This window comes from Siniperca chuatsi, linkage group LG16 (assembly GCF_020085105.1).
Source record: "Siniperca chuatsi isolate FFG_IHB_CAS linkage group LG16, ASM2008510v1, whole genome shotgun sequence".
Classification (NCBI taxonomy): Eukaryota; Metazoa; Chordata; class Actinopteri; order Centrarchiformes; family Sinipercidae; genus Siniperca; species Siniperca chuatsi.
This window is the reverse complement of record NC_058057.1, coordinates 23,336,812-23,359,483: the sequence shown is the minus strand read 5'-3', so window position 1 is coordinate 23,359,483 and position 22,672 is coordinate 23,336,812. Positions and strand designations below refer to the sequence as shown.

Below are 22,672 nucleotides of genomic sequence, written 5' to 3'. Positions count from 1 at the left end.
GGAGGACTGAAGAGCCATTGCTCAAAAGTATTAAATACCTCAAAAATGTTTCATGTATAATCTTGACATTTTCACTCTGACAAATGTTGAAAATAATCTGTTTTCTACAGAGTAAAATGTAACGGGAGAGGTTTTTTAGCATTTTTATGTGGATGTCATCTAACAAGGTTTACAAAAGTTTTTCTTTTTCATTTCACTGTGACTTCCATGCCCTAGGGTGAAGTGCTAAACACTCCCTCTCAAACCTCTCAGTGGTGTGTATGGGTTTGCACAAGTGTATCTGACCACACACACACACACACACACACACACACACACACATTTATTGACTTGACCTTTCTCTTGGTGTAGGAAGCAAACCAATTGGGTTTGACCCAGCCGCTTGACAAAAGGCAAACTAATGAAGACTTTGCGAAAGGCAGATTGATCTTTCTCTCCCTCCCTCCATTACATCCATTGCTCGTTTCAATACAGCAGGCAGGAGAGAAGGCAGGCGGTGGCAGCAGAGCTTGAGCTCATCATTCATTTGTTTAACAGGTTGGCCAAGATGAGGACTGAACAGCAGAGAATGCCAGAAAATTCACCCTGTACCCTATTCAAATGACTTGGGCTGAAAGAACGGAGAGTAACAGTGGAATATGAATTGGCTGGACTGCCCAAATCTGCCCATTTTGGCCATTTGACAGAAACAAATGAAAAATCTTTTTGTCTGCTCATCCAATTTATTATGGCTTTAAACTTTCCACTAAACACGCTTTCAAACACTTCCGTGACATCAACGATGAAACTGGGAGTGGGAAACCATTTCCATGATTGGTACCATGGGTTGGAGTGGACAGAAACTGGCCGAACTGGCCAGCAACACTTCAACCGATCCCTTCCACTTACTGCAAGTAGACCACATACGATCAGCCAGTGTAGGGCTGCAACAAATGATTGCTTTGATTACAGATTAATCTGCTGATTATTTTCTTGATTAAATCAATTAATAGTTTGTCCTAAAAAAAAATTGTGAAAAATGTCCATCACAGTCTCTCACCGTCCCAGGTGACACGTTCAGATGTTTTGTTTTGTCCGACCAACAATCCAAAATCCAAAGATATTCAGTTCACTATTGTAGAAGACTAAGAAAATGAGCAAATATTCATATTCATTGAGAGGCTTGAAAAAGTAAATTTTTTGGCATTTTTCCTGAAAAAATGACTTAAGTCAATGAATAAAATAGTTGATTCATTTTCTGTTGATCAGCTAATCAATTAATCAACTAATCTTTTCAGCTCTAATCCATGTTTGTTAAGTGTTGGATCTCCTGGGTCTAAAATCAGTCGGGAGAGTCATTGTCTGCTAATCCAATCACTCCCATTAAATGGAGGCAATAATCAACATTTACACCCCATCCACCCAACCAACACACTGTGGGTTTATCCAATTTTCAAAACACTTAACTTAACTTAACTAATGATATTTAAACTTACAATATAAATTGATAATGTAATAATTAGACCATGTCTCCACTACAAAGTGGGCCAAATTAAATTTGCTCCACTCCAGATTAATTAAGTCACACATTAAAAAGGGATAATAAAGTTGCCGTGTCATTTTCTAATCTTTTAGGCAAATTTATTACCTGGAAACACCTAGATAGTCCCAGCCACAATTACTGCACAATTTGCATTATAGTTGTGATTATGTAATTCGCTATAATAAAAAAACTGCCTACTCAAATGGAGTTTAAGACTGCTGAATATCCTATTAGAAGCCTGATGACCATTTAACATAGATTTACAAAATCTAGAAACATACATTTTACTTTTTAATTTTCACTGCTAAAAGTCTTGCAAGCTGCAGCTAAACATAAAAACACCTATTTTCTGTTTAAAATTATGTGTGCGTGCAAAGTTCCCCCAGCTGTAGTCTTTAAGACAGAAATAGTTCTTTAATATTTAGAAAAACAAGCCTTCTCCCTGTGGATATATTTTTATCCCAGTCATGAAGATACACTGTAAGAGATATTGTCCGGTGAAGTTCCCAGCTGGAAGCCTATATACCCCTGTATTTTACCAGCTGGGCAGCAATCCAAAGCATCTTCTTTAGCCAGCTAAAACACTTTAAAAGTCTTCTATTTGTAACTATTAGTGCAGTGGAAGGAGAGCCAGCCCAAATCCTTTCTTCCTTTTTTGTGGAACAGATCAGTTCAGTCCTAATCTTTATTTTTCAGAAGGGCAGAAGTGGCTTTGTGAGACAGCTTTAAAAAGGGACACCAGCAGCTTCTAGGGGTGGATTTCAGCTATAGTCAGCTGGAGAATTTGATGCAAATGTGGGTTTTGTTGGATCATTTGTCAAATTAAATCTAGATCCTGGTTTTTATCAGTGTCTTGCAGTCTCATGAATCACAAATCAATCTTATTAACTCTGTCCTCTGCAATGCCTATTCTACAAAGAGGGAACCAAACAAGCAGTCTCTTGAATATGAACGCCAACAAACAATTTTCCCTGTGGAGGTACAAACACAGATCAGAGGTTATGCAAGCCGTCTCCAGTAGTTCCCTGTGGGTCATGAATCCCTACTGAGTTTGTTTATATGACCATTAAAGTAAAGACACCATTCAGTGAGGGTAACGTGAGGGCAGCGGCTTCAGTTGTTAGATAATTTAACCTGTGGGAGGACACTTGGTATTGTGCATGCTGACTCACTGGCATAGCTTACTGGCTCACTTAAAAAGGAACAAGTCCTTTCTTAATCTTATTAGATACAATTGTTTTTTTCCTGATATGACAAGATACAATGTCTGGCATGAGAAAAGTCAATAACAATAAAAAGAAACAAAAAAGTTTGAGTTGGACAGAAAGGTGTGGGGTTTGCTGTGTTTAGCGCCTCAGGGCTTCAGTTATTGCTGTTTGGTAGATGTGTTTAAACACTCACAGGTCACAACAGTCTACATCAAATGAGGAGAGTTTCACCTCCTGGCTACAAAAACAGGTGTCGAGTTTTTTAATAGACTGTCTGAAGCGTGTGTGTGTTTGGATTATGGCAGCACTGATGTGTTAGTTTGATGATAATGTCTTTCTATTTCAAATCAGATGTGGTCCAGTCAGTGTGCTTCACCTCTAATTTGATGGATGTAGGACTGATTTAATACTACAAAAGGTTTTTTAGCAAAACATCAGTCTGAATTGAATTTATTCAGACATTACCATAAGACTCCACACAAGTATAAAGTATGAATTAATACCATTACTACCCTTTCAATAATACATTTTGGTGCCCTATTATTCTGTTATGTTTTTTTCACCTGAAACAACGCTTTGAGGGGCATGGAATAGGTCAAAATTAAAAGAAAAATTAGCAACTGTAATAAGTTTAAATCCAAAAGTAACTCAATAGAGCTTAAAAAAACTCATATCAGTTAATAACGACTAAGTATGTGCTTGAGTGAAGAACTTTTCATCTCACTCTCTCCTTTTGTGTTTCTTCATGTCTATATCCATTTTAATTAATTGTTATCAAAATACGTAGTATACAACTGTGTATAATGACCAGTATCTATTATAAAGCACACACACACAAACACACACACACACACACCTCCCTCCCATGAGTTAGCGTGGCTGCAGGATGCAGGCTGAATAATTTAGCTTGTGTACTTGGCTTGCCTCTCTCCGAAATAAATTGAACTGGGCACACCACAGCATACAGCCAACGTATGTGTCAGGGAGAAAAGAGGAAAACAAACTACAACAAACTGGAGATGAAACCACTGAGAGGAAAAGCACAGAGGGCATAAAAAAAGAGGTGTTGTAGGTAGAAGGAACACTACTTAGACTCACCTGTCAACCTTCACATTAGAGAACAAACATACCGATGAATTAAAGGGTCAGTGTCATCTGAGAGGTGATTTGTGATTTATAGATAAAGTGCTCATCTCTCCTTTATGCATATAAGAGAGGTGGAATCACGGAAATAATGGGTGGAGATTAATTATGATCTGCAGTAGATTTACTAAAGTTCAAATTGTAATGTTTTGCATGAAATAATATCTGCATCTTATGAGCAGGTGTTAAGTTTTCACAGGTACCTTAAAGGGAGAATGTGGTGGGTAAAATTTCAGTTAAGCAGAATGTGACAGCAGTGGATGAGCACACCACACAAAATGTACAGGCAAGCTGCACTGAATGCGTTCTAGAAACACGACAGTAATACCAAATGACCATTTATATAATGCCAAAAACAAAGAACGAACAAGGAGTTATGGCCGTGTGGTCATTAACCTTGACATTCACAGAGATGCTAATGCACTCTGGCATTATGCACTCTCTTTGTAAGACATTTATATTGAGGTAGCATGGATTATGTTTTCATACGCAATCTTTTTTATTTCTTTCACAGCTGGAGTTGAAGTGTGTCCTTAGTAAATGTTTTGGAATGTCATTACTTATATTTCTATTTCAGCATCACTGCATTTGGACTTCACTTCTGATCTTGCTGATATCACACAAATTCCACCACTATACTGCCACTTTTCAGCTCTCTATCACTTGCAGAGCATGCCCAGAGGGCAGTCCCATTTGCTGATTGTGTAATTACATGCTACCTTAGTAAATCAGACGCTAATTACAGAAAGACTGCAAACGCAATTGAAGGAAATGCCTTTCATGTGTGTAAACCTTTCCGCAAGCTTTACCTGTCCTGTTGCTAGATTTGGCTGTCAATTTATAAGAAGATAAAGACTTTAATCATCTTTCAAAGAGACAACGTGATGATGAGTAACTCAGTAGTATCCAAGTACTTACACAAATAGAAAAATTATGACCAAATGTCTTGCAAAGAAACCATATAAATAAAAATAAATATGCAGACTTTCATTTTCTAATTTCGATTTTTTATATAAAGATGATTCTGGTGGATGTGATGTCAGGATGCTTCATCTTCCAATACTGCTCCAACAGTCAGACAAGCAAGTTCTGATGGTCCTTAAATCTCACATCCTACCAAGAGATTATCAGGTCTGTAGCTGATACAATATGCAGGATGGTAGTGCTTGCAGTGTTAAAATGCTAGCCCTCACATGGAAAAAGGAGAGACGGAAGGAAGGGGAGATTGAAAAATAAATGGAGTATGTGATTGACAGCCTATGATTCTGGGTATTAGACTGAATTGGATTAGGGAAAGAGAATCAGCCGGCCATAACCCCCGGAGTGCTTGGGATACGTTATTAGTGAATATCCAAGAGCATTTTCCTCCATCTCTATCACTGGGCTACAAGGCCAAAATACTTCATCCCCTCTGGAGGCTCTCATCCTAAAGGGTTTCAAATCCTAACCAGCTCAAAGCATTTGAAAGCAGCCAGCCGGTTTGTGCCAACACCTAGAAGCTTGTATTTGCCAAGAATAAATTGGCAACTTGTTGACAGGATGTGACAGTACATTTCTGTCCTTGGACTTTGTGAGGGCTGTTTTATCTTTTTGAACATCACAGACAGCAAGAGTAGACAGATGGGTCAACTTTAAAACAAACCACTGAATGAACAGGAAACCTGTTCATTCAGTGTATATGGTAACATAACCCTGAATAGGAAATATGATGAGCTGACAATACACAATGAGTTCATCTCACACGACAGATGTGTGCATAATGGCCTGAATTTTGGCTCATATCCCAGGTAATGTCAGTAGGACAAAAACATCCATTTAGGAACTTCTTCATACCCTTCCCAAAAAATAATGCTGCTAACATGAATAAACAAACTTTGTGTTCATTTAAAATGTATTTGGCAGCCCACCCAATAAGATCTGAGTAGAGTTTTTATTTTATTTTTGTGTTTATTATTTCTTTTTTCATTCACAAGTCTGTATGTAAATGCAGTTAAAGGGCATTACAGATGGAAAAGTCTCCCAGAATGATGTATTCACATGCACTCAGCTGTAAATTCTGTGTCGTTCTGCAGCAAACTATAAACCTTCTATGCTGTCTGCATTTCCTAGTTATTTAAACTGATAGGAAAAAAACACCTATAGTATGCTTCAGTATCACAAGAAAGCATATCACAATATGTTTATGACTAATTATTTGTCCCACCCCTAATTTTGTTCGAAGTTATTGAACTTGAACAACATACAGGAGAGTATGTTTAACATCAGTGCATACTCCTCTATTTGAGAAAAAACTAACTCAACTAAACTGTCCCTACCTTGCCAAGTACTAATATATCCCTAATTGTACTCCTCCTCCACCTCCTCCTCCTCCCCTTGTGTGTGCAACATGAGTCTCTCTCGGGCATTGTGAAGCATCCAGCAACACTGGTCTTGTGTGCGAACAAACAATAACAAATTCCTTCAAGTTAAGATCGATTGGCCAAATATGAAAGTGCTCATGCTGCAACCTGTTGCTGCTGGCATGAAGAATGAAATATGACATTTGAGTGCGTCATAAATGAAGGTGGGATCTTTTAACATTGAGGCTAGCTTGGCTCCTGTCTAGCATTGTGTGCCACACCAGGCCAGGCTAACTGAGGCTGCCCTAAGAAGTACCTAATGATCTAGGTTACACTAATGCTTCTTTTCAAGTTCGAACTTAAGTTTATTTGTCATTCCAACTATAAATAAATACAGTTGAAATTAAATATAATTCCTTCAGGACAAGATACAAAAACTAACACACTGTCAAAATAAAACTAAGCCTACAGAGTGTAAGGATGCATTCACACTACGTTCATACAGATATATACTGTCATATTTACTTGGTGTTGCACTGTTCTTACTTTAAATCTGACAAAACACTGTTCCTCCCTTTAACTTTAATAAAGTGATTCATTTGATTAACAATGACTATCCTCAGAACTTCTTCAATAATGAGTTTAAAAAGTATTACATGCACACCCATTTCGTAGCTGTCCTCTGAAAATAATTTATCTCCAAAACATCAACTGTCCATGAGTTAATAAAAACAGGTCTGTTTTCAGCTTCAGATAATCCAATGGGTTTCATATGGTTTATTTAGTTTAAGAAGTAGGAGAATTCAACTCATGAACACCTAATCGTTCAGTTTATCTGAGAAATTCAGAATCACCAAATTTTGAGATATGTAGTGTTCAATGGACAGTAGGGTTGGGCGATATGGCTTATAAATAATATCTCAATATTTTTAGGGTATGGAACAATATATATCTCGATATACACATTGTTTCAATAACATACAGTAAATTCTCAAATAGTGCAAACATATGATGATATATATAATATGATGCATTGCTGTAGATTAAACTACCCAACAGTATATAAAATTAACTCAACCTTAAAGATCTACAGCAGTAAAATACAACATACACATTAATGCAGCAGTAATATTAATCCAGAAACATCATTTATGATGGTGAAACACTGACAGGGACCATTTTACTGCGCAATCAGTACTTGAAGAACTTTTACTTGTAGTGGACTATTTTCACAGTGGGGTTTATTCATACTTTTGCTTACGTAATGGACCTGAATACTTACCTTGAATAGTTACTGGACAGCTGTGTGTTGTGTTTGCTGCCACAAAAAATAAATAAAAAGTCCCTGTTTATGTAACGGTGCTATGGCGTCTTCTTGTACTCTTCACAGCAGAGTTGCTCCAGACTGTGAACAGCTAGCTATTTAGCAGCTTCAAATCAGGCTAATGTCTTTTTGGAGCTGCGAAGCTGGAACCGCGGGTAGAGTAATCAGAGCGATCAGATGATTGATTGCGTTTTCTCTTGTTGTAATAAAGCCCTACTTGACAGTGATTTGTACTGTAAAGAAACGCTTTCAGGAAAATTCTCTATTCCTGTTGTCATTAGCATCTAATCATTTAGATAGATACTCTAAGCATATGCTCCTCTCACATAACTAAAAGCAGGAATATTAAAAGAAAAGGTCATTAGACTAAAGAAATGTATTGATTTACTCTTAAACAAATGGCCGACAGCCATCAACCACTTAGCCCTCTACCATCGTAACATTGTGATTTAAAAGCCCCTCCCCCTTTGGCGAGTAAAATCTTGTTACTGAAAGTGCAATAAAAGCTTCGCGAGTAAAAAGCTAATAAGAGTAGTTCATCACTATGACTAATAGTTAAAATATTTTTATAATCATTTGATCTGCTTAATGAGGTAACTTAAGCGTAGTGTTAAATGTTCCTGCTGCAGCTTTCAGACCGTGGTCAGGAAGCACTCTGTTTTCCACCAGAAGATGATGCTTACCTCGGGGCTAACCACCTTCACTTTTACCAAGCAGCTGGGACGCAAGACACGGGAACGTCTTGGGTATGGACGAGCTGCAACATTTATTCGTGGATAAACTGTAACCTACACTGTACATTTACTGCCACTAGACAACTTCACTGCTAACCTTTCCCTCTGCTCCGATCGCCAACACACACACATATTAACACACACACACACACACATATTAACACACTGTGTTAATATTAACCCAAGAAATTGATGTGTCGTGCCATTTTATCACCTTTTTGCCCTTTACCAAACCCAAAAAAATTTAAATACCACTCTAAAACACCTCTTAAACCGCATGCTAATTTGTGCAGGTTTCATTTTGTCCTATGCAAACTCAAAGTGTGATCATTATCCAATATCATACATGATACCGGAGCGATTCTAAATGTAATCAATAACCTCTGAATGTTAAAGAACTAGCAGTGTGTTAGCTCTGAGCAAGACAAGAAAAATTGCACCTCCTAGCCTCACTAATCCAACAGCCACGACAAATGCACAAGGCAGGGTCATTAATGACAACGCCAGCCCATAGATTTTATGTGTGTGTTCACCCAAGTCCCATGAGGCTGATAGACCACACTGCTCACCATAAATCACTGTTTATAACATATGAAATGCCAATTATCCTGCAATCCTACTGTAGACTGCTAATGATCCAAAAAGCTATGAGCATGCCTTGTCTGAACCCGGCCTGGAATCTGTGTGGCATTTTCTCATTCTTCTCTCTCCCATTCTCTCAAATTCTGTTTTGTCTGTCTCTACCTACAAATGCTATACATTTGCTGTATTCAAATAATGGCCGGGTTGAAAAGAGGGAATTAATTATCTGTACTATTATCACTCTCATGTTCAATCCAAACCGCATTTCCACAATATATTGTATATTGTGGAACATCACAGTGCAGCATCACAGTCATGTGATACTCACCACTCTGCTTTGTGTTTCTTCTTTTAACGGAAACACTGTTCTCACTCACTAAATAATTGATAATTGATTCTACCTTTCTCAATGTTACCTTACTGTTAATGAAACACACTTACTGCAGATGTTTCACAATAAAAACACTATAGTGAATGGAACTGATTATGAACCCTCTGAACTGCTGGTTCAGAGGGTTTTAATGTGAAACAGATGGAGAAAGTGAGTTTTCTTTAACAGCAAACAGCAGCAACAGCAAATGAACACAGTAAATGGAGGTATGGGGTGATTCTAGTCAATGAAGGACACTTGTATAGTAAGACAAATCTACTGTATGTCTATGATTTTAAGATAGCAGGTGAGTGAAAAAGAGTGTGAGAGAAAAGGGAAGTGAAACCAACAGGCACCAAATCGTGGAGCACTCATAACTCCCTGGTGAAACAAATAAAACATGGTCACTGAAGCCATCAGTGAGGACCATAAAAGTATTTCCTGCAGGGGTAGACTCCACACTCCAGGACAAGTTTCAACACACAGACTGGAGTATATTTGCCTCGAAGGCCACCTGTGGCTCTCATACGGACAGTTACACCTCCTCTGTACTGGACTACATCAACATCACCATAAACAGTGTTACAACTCTGAAGCAGATCACCACATACCCAAATCAGAAGCCATGGATGAACAAGGAAGTGTGCCTCCTGTTGAAGGCACGCAACACTGCCTTCAGATCAGGTGACGCACAGACCTACAGCACATCCAGGGCAAATCTGAGGGGGGGCATCAAAAAGGCCAAGCACTGCTACAAGCTAAAGTTACAGGAGCACTTTTACCAACTCCGACCCTCGACACATGTGGCAGGGCATCCAGGCCATCAGCAACGAGGAGAACACACACACACACACACACACACACACACACACACACACACACACACACACACACACACACACACACACACACACACACACACACACACACACACACACACACACACACACCAGAAAGCCAGGTCCATTTAAAACTGCAGGTCAAAGCCTGTGGTGTATTGACAGGATTCAGTCAAGAAAAACAAAGCTCCAAATCTCACCTTTACCTCAAATGTCAGCCTGTACATACAGGAGGCCTTGCCCAACCTAAAAATCTTTTAGATTTTGTAATGTTGAGCTAACACTACACTATGTCTCTCTTTGGATTTGTTCTTTGATAGTTTAAGTGCATGTCCACCAGTTTATGTTTGGCTGTTGTTGATGGCTGGTCTGCGAGCTCTGGAAGCTTAAAAACGAGCTGTAAGTGGAGGAGAGAGTGGAGTGAGTGGACTGAAGCATCAAACGGAGGTGGTTCAAATGCAGTGTGGAGGGAGCCTGAAGGGTTATTGATGACTTGTTATTGACATTTCATTTAGCCAGCTTTTTCCAGGCACTAATTTCTCAGTCTAGTATAAGTTGAAGGCACCACAACATTAGCTGACTGACTATTATACTTCCATCAGATGACTGAAGGCATGCTTCCAACCTCCGCAGGTACACTATGACTCCAAACACAGCTTCATAACATGTGCAACAGATTATGGTCATTTAACGTCACTGGTACACTTTGAGCACTTAAAATTGCATCACCTGGCACCTCCATGCATCACAACACACAAATTAAGCTCAAGGCAAATTGCACTTAACTTGCTGATGCCCCAGTGTTGACATTGTAGAGGAAACATTAGAGAATTTAGTCTCTTGAGTTTAGTCAAAATTTGGACATCCCAAAACTGGTACTGCAGCAAGCAATATTCCCAGTATCTGTATTATATCCATCTATAATTTCTATACCATGGCAAAAGCTCTGCATGCACTATCCAAAACTACTTGGCTATGAAGTGGGTGTGATTAATTATTGGCCACAGGACATTAATCTGAAACTATTTTGATGATTGTTTAAACCTGCAATAACTGATTTTGTTGGCCACTTGGAGGCAGCAGAAACAAGCTGTGAACACAACATTGACATATCATCACCTTTAAGTTGAAACTGTTTCTTATTTACACATCCAGCATTCATTCATATATATTCACCATGTTTTAGCTCAGTTTTTCTACCAACTCCTAAATGCTCCACTATGTTCACCAGCTAGTCTCTAACTGTGTCTGTTGTTTGGTGCTGAGAAGGTAGTGGACAGTGTTTTTTTTTTAAAGCTTTTTCTCTGAAAACAGCTGCCTGCTGCTGTGAGCAGTGAGAGTGAACCAAAACAGTAAAGTTGTGGGCCAGACAAATAAACAATGAGCTGAAACTCACTATAAAGCTCCATAAAGCCAAGGTAACCTGCAGATTCAGGTGATAATTGTCTGTAGGTTCATCCCGACGAGCGACCTTCTTAAGCAAATGTCATCACATTGCCTAAGTACAGAGCTTTGCTTATGTGGCAAAAAGTGGTCCTAACCCCTGGGGGTATATTTTAACAGGGTTATGATCCCCTGCAATGCAGAAAACCCAAAGAGATTTACCATTTTACCAGCCACCCTTATTTGTTTTTAACTGAGCAGTTGGTACTCATTAAAGTGGCAAGGAGAGTAGGCAAAAATTACCGGCGTGAAGTACATATCGAACACGACAACTGTGGCTGTAATGCTGAAGGTGATATGTGTGGTTGACTTTCAGTTGGCATATGTATAGTCTTATGTATTTGCTTGAACAGTTTCCCATCCACGCTTCAAGGCTTCCTCGTGCCTTGACCTATAGCACAAATACTTGGTAATAATGATCCATCAAATTTATTTTGCTCCAAGCTTTTCCAAATGAATGCTCAATGACGGAGCTGGGAGAATAGATACAGTAACAGCGGTAAAGCACTAGATGTACCTCTGAGATAGATACGGTCTATAGGCAGTAATGCTTAATATAGCCTACCACCATCTCCCCATCCAGGCCTGTGGTGTGTGGGATGCTGGGGCTTACCCCTGGCTATGGCTATGGACTATACAAGGCTACAGGACACAAATGCATAGATGTGCACTGACAGTTTAATGACCCCATCAGTCACTCTGGAATCTATATTCCCTCTTAGAGAGACCTCAGAGTCAGGAGGCAACAAACTTAAGACCTGGAACAAGTACATTCATTCTCTCCCAGTACAACCTGCTATTACCCTCCAAAACCCAACCACTGGACCAATCAATCCACGCTGACTTTCTCAGAGCCTTGCTGTAACAATCCAATTAATTAATATGAACAATAATATTACAATAACAATAATAAAACAATTAATATATGGATTTAAAATATCTAAAGCCTTGTAGGCTATCAACTAGGACTATATATTTACAATGAACTTATTACACCATTACAATATCCATTACTTGGAATTTATACTCCTAGCCAGAGTCCTGGCCTTGGGCTAGAGGTACAGCATGATTTGTCTTCAAAGGGAAGATAGTGGACATCCTGAAATATTACAGTAGCCTAATATCTCTGGGTAATTTCCAATTCATAACTTTGACCATAGCCATTTACATTCACTGCTTCAACCAGATGTTCGCTGTGAACGTTTCCTTCAATCTCATCACTCATGAATTAATTCAAATTACGTGTTAATCTTTCCCCTGACCAAAATATTATTGAAACTATTAACAAACTTAGTGTGAAAAGATTTATACTTGTGAAAATATGTTTGCAAAAGTTACTATACAGACGTAGAGTTGCAACAAACGCTTGTATATATTAGGGGGAATTGCAAATCTTATTCCTATGAAAAACGCCAATCAAAAATTCCTGAAGCAAAGGCGCCGTCTTCAAATTGCTTTAAACACTCCAACCCCTTAAGATATTCAGTTTACTATCACAAATCGTCACAACTACGCAATCTTTGCCATTTTGCTTGAAAAATTACTCAATCAATTATCAAAATAGTTGACGATACATTTTCTATTAACTAAACAATTAGGCTAATGAGCTAATCATTTCAGCTCTATACATATCCATGTCTCATGCTCATATTATTTAAACTAGAAAATGAGCTAATATATCAGAATGGATGTGACACTTCTTGATTTAACTTAAACGGGTGAGCATGCAAAGACAGAGTAGATATTCTAAAAAATAGAGAGCAATCAGAGGACCGTTTACATGATGGATTATCCTTGTTTGATCAAATTATAAAAAGATTAGCAGAATTGAATTTCTTTCCAAATGGCCACGTTTGTTTTGACTTAAGTATTTACATTAGCCATTTTCATTCTGACTGGGCTCTTATTCAGATTAGTGACATAAAAGGTACCACGTAAAGGCAGCTATGGCTTCGAAACATCTTCACCAAAATTAGCATTGTAAATGAACAGGGCTTCCATTGCCAGATGACTGAAAGGGGTTCTCTATCTGCATTAGCACACAAAAGTACATTAATGTACATACACACATACCTATGCAGGAAGCACACAACTATGATAGCTATTAGACAATTAAAGAAAGCACCTGGAGGGGCCTGACACACACACACACACACACACACACACACACACACGTCTGGTTTCCACTCTAAGACAAGAAGTAGGACCAGGGAAGCAGAGGCAATTAGTTCAAATGGTCCATACAGAAATAGGATTCATGGGCTGCCAAGTTAGCCTGAGAAAGAGACAGAAACAGACAGACAGAGAATTTTATTTTGGGCTCTAAAAGGTTGGCGAAGCAGCAAAATGGCTTTTTTGGTGAAACACATGCACGCTTGCAAAGACACACCCACACATGCACGCAGAGTGGAAAAACAATCGTGTTGGGAGTGGGCAAAAACAACTGAACTGTATCCTGACAGCAAAGCAGAAAAGGAGAGAGGGGAAAGGAGAAGCAGCAAGAGGAGTAACAACAAAGAAGGAAATGAAGAGGAAAAGAGTGAGGAGAGAAGAAAAGGAGAGAAGGAAATGACAGGCATGTGGAGATGGAAGGGGAGAGAGAGAAGATTGATGTTTCCTCTTTGCTTGACAGTTTGACAGTTTGCCTTTGACAGTGAGGAGAAACCTTTAAAACCACCAGCCTCTAATCCACAGCTCTCTGAACAGCAAGACGTGTGTGTGTGTGTGTGTGTGTGTGTGTGTGTGTGTGCAAGCCACTGCTTACAGTTCCCTCCGTGTAACTGTGTACGTGCATTCAAAGAAGAGGTACAGACAGAGGTGACGGGTTGACAGGATGTTAAGCGATTGTCCTTTAAGACAGTGAGCTGAAAGGAGTAAATACTGCAAACACACTGTCCTTATGGCTAGTCAAATGCTCATTTGCATCTCGTCTGCATACTTAAACAGCAACAAGCTGACATACACACATTAATACACACACAAGGAGCAGCATGATGAGTCAGATAGGACAGCAGCAGTTGCTCAGAGCATAAAAGGTGAGTCTGTGTGTATTAATTAGCAACAAGTCTATCATTATATTAAAAAATGCTGCCACAAAAACAGAGCCTCAGCTGTGGTTCTTAGAGCAATTCCAGGTTTCCCCAGGGGTCCTTGAGGGAGCTCCAAGAGATCTAGGGGGCCCCTAGTATAGCGTAATAGATTACCTGTGTACATTTAGATTTTCCCAACTGCTTTTGGGACAGTAAAAATTCAGAACCAAACAAAACCAGCGCTTAAACTTTCGATATCTGACTGGAAATCATCGGGATCAGTTTTATTTAAAGGTAAGATGTGCGAGGATTTGTGGTGGAACAAAAACCTGAGTTTGGCAGGCTGCCACGACTGAATGAATAAAAATGATGGCAAAAATACTAAACTTTATGAGGACATTGACAAAGAATCTGAATTTAATGTGGATCGGTGGCATCTGGCCGATACCTGATCTACCTAATAAGGTCAGTAGTTCCCACAGTTTTTCCAGTAGTACAGTAATTGAACATCTTTTAGATATGGATTGTGAGGACACTGGTAGACAGGGAACTGGCAAGATAAAGTGTTTGATTTTAAAATACAATAGTGTGTGGAAATCTGTTTGGTAAGCCAAAGATATGTGGTTCCAACGTGTATACAGGAGACACATTTCAATGTCTGCTGTAAAGGGTCTCCTTGTGATATGAAATTTCACTAACACCGAAATGTAAAAATGTTCTTCCCTCATGGTTTGTTAATGCCATTTTTCTCAAAAGATCTGGTTTCCACACCAGTTGGGCTGGAATCCAGCACATATACTGATATCCCTTTCAAAGAGGAAGTGTGAACAAGTCCGACCGAACACGCATTCGACCTGCGTTTCACCCATTTATACACTGTCACTGGTTAGGCTAATCTGTCCTAGTCACTGTTCAAATCCAGCCCAGTGAGCAACGGTAACAGAATTACACAGGATTATATGACATAATTACCAAAGAAAGTTCAGTTTCTGTGTCCACATCCTGTCTTGTTACTCACACATGTACGTTCTGTTTCTCTTTTACTCTCCTCTCTTAAAGAGTCGTTTACATTATGTTTAAAAATCAATATTGTTAAATTGAGTTTAAATCTGTAAAAGAGGCACCTGTTTACCAAAGTCAGGCAGTGTCTGACCTACAGTTTACCTTGGTGGGGCGGAGGGTCGCGGATACAGGTTGCCTACTAACCTGTTCAGATTGATTGCTAACAAGGGTTTAATCACCCTCACTGTGTTGGTTTGACTGGGGAAATAGATGAAAGTGTGTGGTAAAACAAAAAAAACACATTTCACTGTATTTGTATAATGCAACTTGTTGAAAGAATTCATTCAACGAAATGATATCCCATGATTCCCCAATTTATCATACTATTATTGTTATTATTATTACTGTGTCACATAACGTAGGTGTTCTAGCATCGAGCATCGGCCCCATCTACCTTGATTTTACCTCTGTTTAACAGCCAACGTCTTCATTGTTATCCCCCATTGCTCTTGCCTCCAAAGTCTCTCTGAGAGCGAGTGAAAGTCCAGGCTGCGGACTGGAGGGGTTCTCCAGAGAGCCTTAGATTTCAAGCAGACCAATAGATTTAGCTGATTGCAGGATTGTGGCGGTCACTCACAACAAGCCGTTTATCCTTAACGGAGTGGCCCCTGCAGCTTGTCCTCTGCCCATCACAAACACAACACTCCCCGAGACCACGACACGGCAGGGCAGATCCCTGGATAACTGGGTCAGATGGTGGTGGTGGTGGTTGAGTAAGAAGAACTTTATCTTCAAATAATTTAAGAAGCCTCGACTAAATAACACCAGGCCACCAGAGGTCATGGGGAGCGTGTAAGAGTGTGTTCGTGTTTGGTCAACAGAGTTATTGGCTTTACTGAACAGAAAGTGCAGAAATTTTCAAAAAGAGAAAAGGTCTGAAGGGAAGCCTGAAAACCTCAAGTTGTCAGATGCATCTCTGTCTAACTATAAGCATCTCTGGCTTAAAATACCTGAATAAAAATAAGGTGAATAACTTGCCTCGTCACATCACTTATGACTGCAAATTAAGTCAGCCTATTTGTCTTTTGATTATTATGCACAAGTTAACCAGATGCAGATTTGGTCCAGGTATATTCAGGAGCTCAGCAAAGCAAAGAACAGCTTTTTCAGCATTATCCTTAGGTGGTGTGTCTGTACAAGACCTTGAGATGGAAATCAACCAATCACAGTTTCACTAAGAAATCAATATACTATTACTTTATCTATTAGTGCTGCTACTATTTAAAAATACATGAAAGTATCAGTTGTTAAGCCATGTTATTGCCATTGCCAGTGTTTTTCGATGCCTTCTGTGATAGTCAAACGTGTTGAGACTCAGTGATAACAATAAGGAGCATCATATTTTTTGGTCAGGATGTTTTGACTTTGACACTACTTTCTGATAGAAGCAGGTAATCTAGGACAGTATGCGTAGTCTTCCCTGGAGACAAATGTCAACTGAATAGCTAAAATGTACTAGATCAGCATGTCCATTAAAGCAGAACATAGCTGCAGGTTTCATGCATTTCACCATGTCTACTCTCTCACAACCACAGCTGCAAGGCTCAGGTCAGTACTGTGACCAGGGATATAGGCAAATCAAAACTCACCTCTGCTGACATTTCTCATGACTGAAGCTGCTGTTTAAAATCATACGAGGGTGGCATAACCAATACTGTTGGGCCAATATTTATCCAAACTACAAGCTGAACAGGTTTGTCAAAACTGCTCTACTTTTTCCTTGTTGATTTACTCCAACGGCATCTCCCTTATTGTAAACACAGGAATAGATGTATCTTGGATGTTGAAGAAAGAATGATGTCTGTTAACACAGCAGGCAAATACTAACGTTTACTTAAACGCCTCATATCAAATGTGCTTCACTGCCAGGGTGATGTGGTTTGACTTTAGAATTGATCAAAACTACACTGTTGTTTTACGGGAAGCCATTAAGCTAACATTGCATAACAATGCTGATTCACACATCAGTGGATTTCTGTTTTAATAATTACCCACTTTCCTTGGTTTCACTGGAACACTTTTATACCCTCAATTTGTCAAAATACAGTTCTTCTTTTACAGTACAGAAAAATCATAATCTTCTCAATCTTAATCTTTGTGGAAACCTATTGATTACGTATGAAGGTTATTTACGCTTTTTTTTTTTGTTCATTTAGTCACAAAAATGTATCTGACTCCACCATAACCCACCCTTTATCTGACACACCCTCTGTCGTGTTGAGTAGATAGAAAAATAACTATTTTTGTGGTGTCTTTTTCTTGTAGATCAAAGCGCTACACTCTCTCCCCTAAGTTTACAATGTGTTCATTAGTCGCTTCATTAGGTTGGGGCTTTTGACAGATTTGTTTTCCTGTCAGAAAATATTGCAGTCATGGACGATTTCTGCGCCACTGTGAGTTTACTTTGAGCAAACAAAGATAAAGATGTATCTAAGTTACAGATGGACAACCTTGTTTTTCCTCTCTGTGACAAACTGTACAATCGAACAAAATGTACTGTCCGACAATCTAAACAGGACAGGAATGGTGACTGGATGAAAGACAGTGTCCGAGTATCTATTCAAGGTCTAACCACTGGTACCAAATATTTCATAACGGCAGTCAATATTCTGACATGATTCGCTTGATGCTGTTTGCAAATAACTAGTTATCGCTACCATGAGCAATAATCTTTTGGTGAAATGTGATCAGTCAGGGTAATCTTATCTATTAGTCTACATTTTAAGAGTCTCAGCCTGCTGTAAAGCATATAAAAAGGAATGACGTCCTGTAGCAATGCACATCTGCATGGGATGCCATCTTAACTATCCTCTCAGGGACCCTCATTTAAAAAATAAATTATGATTTTGTTTTTAAAAGAAAATACAACTCAGATGCTCCTGTGCCACCTTGGCTGTCAAATTCTGATGCTGACACTTTTGACAAGGAATCAGCAGTGATCTCAAGAAAAAGGTGTTTATTTTACTGTTTAAAGCAGTATTGGATCTGTGTTTGAGTTCATTACTGAAGTCAAACACAGATCACCAGCTAACAAAAAAGAAACAGTAGGAAAACAAAAATCTAAATATCAGTGATGGCGCTGGAGCAACTAAAACTTTCAAAAAGCAGCATCTGTGCCACTTCTGTGTGATGCCCTTGGCACCAGTGATTCTTTTTTCAGATTTAAATGAAGTTAATATTTGGCCATTTTAAAAAATAGCCCAGAGCAAGACAATCTGTGCACTTTATAAACACAGATAGCTGCCTTAACAAAACAAAAAATCTTCAAAATAGTTCCTTTTTTCCAATGGGACCAATGTTATGTTGACTTTTCTCACATTTCACTGTTTTTTTTTTTTTTTGAAAGTCACACAGTTCACAGTTGAATTTCAAAACATAAACAGAGAGCTGGGGGAGCACATTTGGGATTTAAGGGCTCTGTTGGGCGCTTTAAATTCACAACATATGCTATAAATTATGGGAATGTATCTCTAAAGTAAACTACATGATATATTTATATTTCAGATTAGGACTAAATCTTATTCTACCTTAAAAGCCAGTATTTAGCACAATAAGTCTATTTAAGTTAATGCTTAAAATTTGATACAGTGGGCTATAGATTAGTTTATTTTTTGACTGAGAGGAAAGACTTACTTGTACCGGGTACTTTTGCTGTGTTTCAACTGTAGTCTTCATGTAGTACCGCCATCGATATGATGGCAAATACATTAGACATCTGTGATACAGCCTATGTGATGATGATCAGTTGACAGGAGCATGCACACTATCTGCAAACTGTAATCTGTAAACAGTATGGCCCCTCGTTGACATGGTGCGTTTAATGCCGCGTTCGTGTGGCTGACAGCATGACGGCGGGGTTTCTTAACCTTTTAGTGGCATCTGATGTCATCTTAAGGTCAGATACATCCCCCATTGGCATTTCAAACAGTGTGTCTTCAATACCAAATGCATGCGATGATCTTTTTAGGTTGCGGGGCAGCATTTACAACCAGACCCCTAAGCGATATATCGATAAATAAATAAATAAATAAATAAATACATACACTGTAATACGAGACTGGACAGTGTAGGGGATTTTTGTTAACATACTATTTCGATAAAGTTCAATCTTGTCTTTTCAGGGTCTTGAAAGCTGCATTACTGTTAACTGATTTTCTGAACTTATCAGCTGATTTGGTCTTTCAACTTTTATAGCTGATTGGTCTTTACCAATTATTGCTTTTCAAAATCTCCTCACAAATATATGTCCTGAAAACACAAAAAGTCATCCCTAATATGAGTGCATTATTGATACTGAGGTATTCAGTTAAATACAACATTGTGACATTTCATTTTGTCAGTATTGACCATAGCCCCACAGACAGCCCAGAGGCTGTTCAGGGAAGTCATATCCTGACCTCCTTCATATCAGATCTGGGCTACAATGACCTGCTGATATCCAATTTTGAAATGATTTTCAATGAAAGGCCAATAACAGTCCATCTGAATGCCTATACACTGGCCACATGTGCTCAATCAGGACACCAAACCCTTATCTGCTCACTCACTCAATGGTCCTCTGAGTGAGCGTGTTAACCACCTGAATGAGCAAATGGAAATCAAGTCACCACACTGAGCAGATCTACTGCCTACTGCTCTCCTACAGCCCCATGTGAAAACCCTTTTTCAAAATAACACTAAAGATATTACGGTCACCTCCATCTAGATGTGGTTTAAAATGTTTAGAGAGGATACGTTCATATCACAGAGCTGGGATCAAAACACCACGGGTAGAGCAGCAGCCTGACTGCACACCATCAGCAGCCACCTGAACCACCTCTGAGACTTCACCACTGGGCTTTTCACTTGTTTCCCCACACACACACTGCGCAGTGACATAACACAATAATACCAGACATGCTACCTGTTGGTGTATTTCACCTTGCTGCAGGCCACAAGTCTAACGTTTTGCTTTCACCATGTGGAATGACAGGACATCAGGGGGCACACAAGCTACTGAATAAAAGTAGTATACAAGGGCACTGTGACACTATCTCGATAAATACATATGAGGGTATTTGACTCAAATTAGTAAGTGAGGCTTCCAAAAGAAGCATGTATTCGCAGGTTCTCTTAAAATATGCCATCTTCAGGTTACGAACAGTGGAGTACACCGTGAATCTAGGTCATACATAAAGATCTGTGGTGTGTTTTATCCTCCACATCCATGATACCCGGTGTCACCACTGTGGTGACTGACCAGTGCTGGTTTTGCACCAGCCCCGTATTGTCCTGACCAACTCGAAAGACAGGTATATCAGCCCGGAGGGGGGCGGTGGATCCTGCGTGCATTCCTTCCTTCCTTCCTTTTTTCCAGAAACTGTGCTGTTAAATTACGTGAAAAGAAAGCCGTCATGCAAAACTCCGTTTAAAAAGCTGTCAAATCAATGTGTCAAAATTCACCGGCAGGTGTAGTAGATATCACAACATGGCATAACATCTTTAGCTACAGCTAAACACTATTAGATGTTTTGCGCATTTCGGCTACAACTGATCCACTACGGTTAGTTTTAATTCAGTAAAATCAAAAGTTGTATACTTGGCGTAACATACACTCATCACCACCGCTCTCCGCGAGCTAACGTAACATTATATCGGCGGAGAAGACTTTCGAGATAAAAAAAAGAGACATTTAGTAAAAGTTCAAATTTCTTTAACTTTAGTGCTCCTTTGTGTATTACATGTGAGCCGAATAGTAAAGGGGATATAAAAGATTCGTATAAGGTGTTGAGTTATGTCCTACCATGAATATCAACTGCTCTAAGCCAAGGCAAATTTAAAATGACAGATTTTTTTGCAGAGTGTGGCGTGACGTTTTTCTCCATAAAACGAACAGTGCGTGAGCTCAACAGATCCTTACCTCTTTGACTTTAGCCCGTCTGTCCTTGGTTTCGGGGTCCAGAGGTTCGTGTCCAGTCGCCCCGGGCGGGCGGTGATACTCAACGAAAGGTAAATTATTGACATCCTTCCCACCTTGACCCATACTCTCCTTCGCAACTTTCTCCTTCTCATTTATAATGTCTTGTTTTATCTCGTCGGGACGTTTTTGTAGAGTATCCTTGGCCTCTAACAGAGCTTTTTCGTGGTCTTTCCTGATTTTGGCCAGGACCCTCTCGTCGTTTCCAGACGAACCCGAATCGCTGCTGTCCGGACCGGTGCGGGTGTTGGTCTCCACCGCGGAGGAATGAAAGAAAACTCCGCTAAGCAGCTTGGAAGAGTCCGGTAGGAAGAAGATGGCCCCGAAACATAGGGTTATAAAAGCGCTGAACACTAATAACAAAATAAATTTCTCTGTCAACCTGAAAGAGGTCGGGCTGGCAGACTTCCTATTCGGAGTCGCGGTAAAAGGCAGAAGAGTTGCAACTGGCATTTTCCTCTTCCTTCAACAACTCGAACAACAAAAAAAAAAATGAATTTAAACGGTCGACTTAACTCACGTCGGGTTCACTTTCGGATTAATCCGTTCAGAAATCCATTTCCAGGTGATATTAACCGTGTCAAATGTAAAGTAACAGTGGTAAAATCTCGGTTAAAAAGTTGAGGAGTAAGGCGGCAGCCCATACCGGAGACTCTCTGCAGACAGACCGAGTCCAACGGTTCACACAGGAAGCAACGGTAGATAGGCGTGACTGACAGCGGCGATGAGCTAATCACTTTCTGCCCTGTGAGTGGTGGGAACCCGGGGGGCGTGTCCTCCCAACGGCGGGGTATAAAAGCGCTGACAGCCGCGCTCACAACTGTACATGGTACTAACCGTACAGATGAAAGGACTTCAAGGCATGATTAAGTTTGGACAAAGTTACAGTTGTTTTTTTTTTAAAGGGATACATCTGCTCACACTCTAGATTTTTCTTCTTATCAAATAAACATGTAAAGACCAAAACCAACAATGAATTGATCCTATTAACTACTGTCTGTGCAGCCAAAGCCTTTTCCTCTGAGCCGTAGACCTACCGTCATTGTCCAGAAACTAATTTCAAGAGTCTACAGTCACATTAGTGTTTCTGTAAACATGCAGATGTTTAGCAGGAATATTGC

The 22,672-nt window shown here is 39.5% G+C and overlaps 1 protein-coding gene across 2 annotated transcripts in view; it reads right to left on the bottom strand.

Moving 5' to 3' along the window:
• The window catches only part of man1a1 (mannosidase, alpha, class 1A, member 1), a 153,411-nt gene extending 131,141 nt beyond the window's left edge, over positions 1–22,270 (bottom strand). Inside the window, exon 1 of one of the 2 annotated variants that reach the window (XM_044168927.1) lies at positions 21,495–22,270. In XM_044168927.1, coding sequence (XP_044024862.1) covers positions 21,495–22,004 — 510 coding nt within the window. In that variant the 5' untranslated portion in view covers positions 22,005–22,270. The remainder of the gene's footprint in view (positions 1–21,494) is intronic. The other variant, XM_044168928.1, reaches the window with a different exon arrangement.
• Positions 22,271–22,672: the final 402 nt, after the last annotated feature.